The 6000-nt window shown below is 37.6% G+C and overlaps 1 protein-coding gene across 1 annotated transcript; it reads right to left on the bottom strand.

Annotated features, from left to right (window-relative positions):
- Positions 1–1013: 1013 nt before the first annotated feature.
- LOC114761875 (FT-interacting protein 3) lies at positions 1014–4053 on the bottom strand. Its single transcript, XM_028951327.1, has one exon. It carries the CDS (start codon positions 4051–4053, stop codon positions 1036–1038), a length of 3018 nt encoding a protein of 1005 aa, XP_028807160.1. The 3' UTR covers positions 1014–1035.
- Positions 4054–6000: the final 1947 nt, after the last annotated feature.

Genomic DNA, 6000 nt, shown 5'->3' with positions numbered 1-6000 from the left:
TGTATATATAATTTTTTGTGTAAAAGAATATTATGTATATATATTTAATTTTGTAGCTCAACAAATTCCGTCGTTAATTTGATTACATGGCTAATTTCATCATTAATTAAAATTTTTGTCGTTAAGTCACTTTTTTTTTTCCCCCGGTAGTGAGTGAAGAGGGAATTAAATGGAGATATTACTCTCCGCAAGCATAATACTTATTAGGACTTCCCTTTTAAACACACACACACGTATAACAGTCTGCATAAATGGGCATGTATTAATTGGTGGTTGACTTTCAAATTAGTTTCGTCTAAACGTTTGATTAAAAAATTTATTGAGGCAAATGTATTCAGTACATATTCATCCCCTTCTGATATGGCATGAATCATGATGATGGAAACACAAGGCATCAAACTTCCTCTCTCTACTTCAACACTTCTACTCTATACTTTTTAGTGACTAATGCTGTGCTTAAAAAAATATACATTTAACATAATCAATCATAAGAATGATGGCATTTATTTTATCCATTATTAAAAGAATATCAAATTTGTGAAAAATTTAATGATGATAAGAGCTTGAAATCCTCGTGGTCATGTGAAGTCTTATGAAATTCAAACGCTATCAAGTTTGTAAAATTCTGTGTAGAGGAAATAAAAATGGTTTCTTGGCTCAGGAGAAGCATTCATAGCACATTATTGGTAGAAGCTTCTTCTTTTTTGTGCCACAGCAGATTTTCTCACACTCAGTTTACTGTGAGAAAATCCATGAAAAAGACATTTTTCTCCCGAAATTTTGCCCCATTTTTCAGATATTGTCTTGGAGAAATTAAAATAGAAGTGTTGGTGTAGTGATTATCAAAGAACATTCTAAATCTAGAGATTTCTGTAGGGATATGGAACCACAACATATATACAAACTAAGTACGTCCTTCCTTGTTCTTCCCATAAAATAACATCGTTACATGCAGAAATAAAGTAAGAAAATTTGTAAACAGGGACCATTGGTAAAACTTGAATACCCAGAATTAGTCTTTCTGATTGATCACTTTTACAACATACTATCTGTTCTAGCAGGCAATCGTCGAAAGAAGTTGATTGGTGCAGAAGGCAACCTATGACGAAACCTTGGATGCCTCATGACGTAGAATCCAGTCAAAGCAGCCACCACTTGAAAAGGAGTAACATAAAACACCATCGCACAAACCAAGCACAAGATGATAAAAATAGCGGTCGCACGTGGGTCCCTCCAGCTCAACAAAGCTTGAATCCTTTCTCCTTGTGTGGCCAAATCACCCACTACAGTTTGAATCCTCCCAGCCACACTCCTCAATCGATCATACCTCATTCTCACTATGTCTGGACTTCTGCTCGTCGGAAAAGTGTCGAATTCTTCGTCCAATTCATCTGGGTGTACTGCTTCTGCTTGTGAGATCCTCGTATTCATGTGTGGAGGGTACCTTGGTCGGTATCGAAAGTTCCATAATCCTATCAGAAACATGTATAAGAATATTGTGGGTAAGATGAGTTCCGGGAAACATACTAGCATGAGAAAAAGAACATGGACAAGGACCGTCGTGATAGGGTTCTTCCACATGCAGATATCTCCAAACCACTTGCCAACAGCAAAAGAACCAGAAAAAACTGTCATCAGTCTGAAGAAATTCGCCTTGCTTCGCCTCATGCTCCATAGGTGTGAGTCCACGTCAGACATGTATTCCACCACTTCCTTCTTGAGCGGCGGCTCCGCCCGACCGAGCCGAGCCGCCACTATGTTAACGGCTTGGTGTCGGAGCATATCAAGTTGTATGACAGAGAAGGGTCTCACATAGTGCATTTTTGGAAGCAATGGTCGAGAGTACAGATAAAGCATGTTTGTGAAAGAAATGCATGTGAACCTTATCGCTAAGTGCAATTCACCCATTTTCTTAACCCCTGTTGGATGAAGAGCTAACAATGGGTATGAGTGAGTGTAGATGCGACCTGTTTCAAGTGTTGAAATACGAATCCTGACCTTTCCGATTTTCAGATCTTTTGAACCTTTTTCTCCAATTTGACTGTTGTCAAATACCCCAACTGTGAGAACTGTTGCTGGGTCAAAAACCTCCCAAGTATATTGCTCGTTGTATTTTGGACATAAATTATCAACCATGGTTCTTGTTCTGACCCATTTGTGACCATATTTTGCTACACAGTATGTATCAGAAGTGCCTCTTCCATCTCTTGTTTTCATAGGATGGAGTCCTACAGCGTTCAACACTCCAAGTTCTAAGACTCCGATTGGTGGCTTCCATAGTTGTTTCGCTGTGGGACGGAGATCGCTACTGTAATGAGTTGATTCATCAAGAACATGATACCCTCCGTCTAGACAGACACGAAGGTGGATTCTGCTAGAGAACTTTTCTTTCTTCAACTGATCAACATCAACTGCGATTGGCTTTTCCAGATTGAACCATCTTGAATGTATGATTCTATCATCAGCACGTCTCTCTATGGCATTCAGTGGGATTGTCACCCTCCCGATGATCTCATCTTTCCCAGGTCCAACACGATCTTCCACTGAAAGTACTAGATGATCTTCAAAAGGTTCAGCAGCAACAAACAAAAGATCTTCATTCCAGAGTGGGTTTAGAGACCTGGCTGCAACTGTTTTTGTTTTCAGCACTTGGTGTCCTATTTGGCCCTTCACATACACATCAGGGAAGCGATTTTTCTCTGTAGGAACCAAGTCTTGTGCCTCCACAACATTCACACGCACATACCATAATCTTGGTGCATGGTAGACCTTGGAGCGAATCACTGTGGAGACAGTAGGTGTAGTGTCAATGGGCAAAGCTGCATCTGAATGCCATGCATCAGAAAAAGATTCATCTGCTTGAGTACCAATCCACACTGCAAGCATCAGTTCCCCCTTAACCTTCTCTCCCTTCTTATCCTCAAGTCGACACCATTCTGGAGCTAAAGGGCTGTCTGGTGGAACTCTTAAAGGAACTTCATTGATGTCAAATCTAACGATGCCTACAAAATCATCTTTCATTAGATCTTTGTCCTTGATCACAACTTCTAGCACAGATGCTTGCATCCTCTCCTTTGAAAAAGCAAACACTTGATTCCACTCTGGAAACTGGTTCTTGTCGAAGTGTTTGGTAATACCTTTATAGTTTCCAATTCTCACCTCAACAAATGGATCAAGACTCCCTGTAACATCCATAGCAGGAAGATCACGAGCCTTCACTACCCTCACATAGAGAAAATACATCCGTTCGACAAGATCATATGTACTGGCTGCCTTATCTTTCCTGATGACACGACCCCCCACAACTCTTCCCCCTCCGAGGAAAGGGCTTGTCTCTTTCAGAGCATAATCCACTGGTTGTACTGATGCAGCAGAGTGCATACGAACCAGCTTTGGAGGTGGAACTGCTTCAGATTTCATTGCGTCAGCTTCATATTTTGTTACATAATGAGCGTCCGCTGGTAAGGCAGAAGATTGATCATGATGGTGGTGGTGATTCGGATTAGGAAGATGATGAAATGTGTGCCTTGCCCCAACCTTCTCTCTAGGCAAAGTGTTTGTGATAGGATTTGCAGGTGCATGAGCGTCTGCATGAACTGAGTTAGTTGTATTATTGGACTCTGATGAAGCAACTGGAATTGAGGACTTTATGGCTGCATCATTCGTGATGTAGGCTTTCAATCCAATCTCTCCACGAACACGAGAGAAAATGCCACGCTTCTCTAGAGGATAATGCATCACAACAGCATCAGGGTAAGGTACAAATGAAGTTCCAGAGAGGCTTACCTTCCCCAGAAACGAGCTAGAGCTGGAACCTCTGATATGGTTATAGAGATAGACATCAAGAGTGAGATAGTGCAGATTTGTAGGATCAGATATGTTAAAGTAGAAGCTCTCGTTCCAAGCTGGGTTCAGATCTTTTTCTTTGATTGTGGTGCGAAACTTCTGGCCATCAAAATAAAGTTCTGCAAAAGCACTCGATGACCCTTGCCCATCTTTAGGTAACAGATTGTGAGCACTAACCACATCCACACCTAACTTGAAATTGTTCATTATTATCAATCTGGACCTCAGGTTTATGTTTCTGAAAGAGATATGCAGCTAGAATCTCTGCAAAGCATGTGAACAAGTAACTTGTGAACTGAAACTAATAAAACATATCAAAGCTTGAAAAAATGTACATAACCTTGTGTTACTCACTAGACACTCATGTATGTTCATAACATTCTACATAATATAACATTGATCCATTCGTAACACAGAGACATCTTTTATTTAGCATCATCCAGATGTGAAAATTGATATGTATGAACACTTTGATTGAACAAAAATTTATGCAAGAGTCTGACTTCCAAACAACGACAGTCAAAATGTTCTGAGGAGCTTTTGAAAGGCGAAGAACAGAGGAACAAGAAGAATAAGCAACAGGTTTGCTCACTGGATTTCCTGTCATGAATCACCCATATATAGACATACTGAATCGGAATTTAATGTACATTATTTGTCCCTAATCAGTAAGTTGTCTTCAAAAAATAATTCGGAAACGTCAAATTATCATTCATTCAAATAACCTCAAGCGTAAGATTGAAAAGTCAAGTCGTAAGACAAGATAAAACCTGTGATAAAGAATTAATACACGAGTAATTCTGAGTCAAGCTATTATATCAGATTGATGAACACTATCACTATCACTCACCTTGACCAGCAGAATGGCACGCGATGATCTTGAAGAGAGTTTAGATTCAAGAAGATACTTGCTTGTCGTCTTCTTTCGTTTTGGCGAGTAGCAACTTGAATTTGGATCTATGAGAGAAACTGAGCAAATGGGGGCGGACAAAACCGTGCAGATTATTAATCGCATGCATGTGAGAAACTCCCTCGTGAAAAGATATAGTACACGCATTCAAAGAATTAGCATGTGGGAGAGATGCTTTTTGCCCTTCAAGTCAGTGATCCATTAAATGCGGCAAACACACATGAACGTTATGCAACTGAATTTTAAAATTCAATTTTGAACCAGTCATGTTTATGTCAGTGGCATGAAATTCCTCGATAGGTAACTTAACCCGCTTGTAACTTTAAAAATTGTTAGTGTCTGCCCTTCAATTAAAAAAATTCAATTATGGCAATGCTCCCCAGAGTATGTACAAATTAGATAGCACATGCTCCCTTTGCTCCTTAATATAGGGCATCTATAAATTCTTAATTCAAAATATAAACCATCTAGAGAATTATTAATTACTTACTCCTCTACTTTTTAATATATAAGACATAATTAACTAATTAGAAAGAATTAAAGATGTTTGTTAAATTAGTTAATATGATCTTTTTTTAAACACTATAAGCATCTTCATCAATTCCTTTCTTCCCTCTTTTATTTGATTAATATTGGAGAAATATCAATAAGGTTAATTTGAAAAAAATTAATAAATATGTGAAATAGATATTATATATAATACTAACATTAGCTTCCTAATTTAGTACTACATTAAGGACGGGAGGAGTACCATTTTCTAATTTTACGTTCCTCCTAGTTATCGGGCATACACGTTGGATATCAAGAAAGAGAGAAAATGTGAGTGATATTTAAATAAGGATAAAATTAAAGTAGAAATTTTAAGACAAATTTAATAAATTAACCTCTTTTTTATTTTCTTGATGAGGTAGTTGAAATAATTTATATTTTGGATGAAGGGAAAAAATTGTAACTTAAAAACAATGAAAATAGTGCAAGGACTATAGAAAAGCTTTCAAACTGGATAACGAGTGAAAAATAAAGAAAACTTATTTTCTATTTTTATGCAATTTGTATTTGGTTTATTTCACAAGAAATATACTAATTTGTCCCTTGTTATAAGAAACAACTACTCAAATCTTATGTGTACGTGGCTCAAAATCTTAGTTAAATTTAGTTAAAAACAATAAATGTGTATGATATATATATATTCAATTGTATCCTTGTTTGTCGAAAAGAGTACATGAGAGATAATAAGTAGCACA

Source organism: Neltuma alba, unplaced genomic scaffold (genome assembly GCF_004799145.2).
Source record: "Neltuma alba isolate B1F8T4 unplaced genomic scaffold, ASM479914v2 tig00011146_pilon, whole genome shotgun sequence".
Classification (NCBI taxonomy): Eukaryota; Viridiplantae; Streptophyta; class Magnoliopsida; order Fabales; family Fabaceae; genus Neltuma; species Neltuma alba.
Note: the sequence above shows the minus strand (reverse complement) of the source record. Positions and strands in the feature narration are given on the sequence as shown.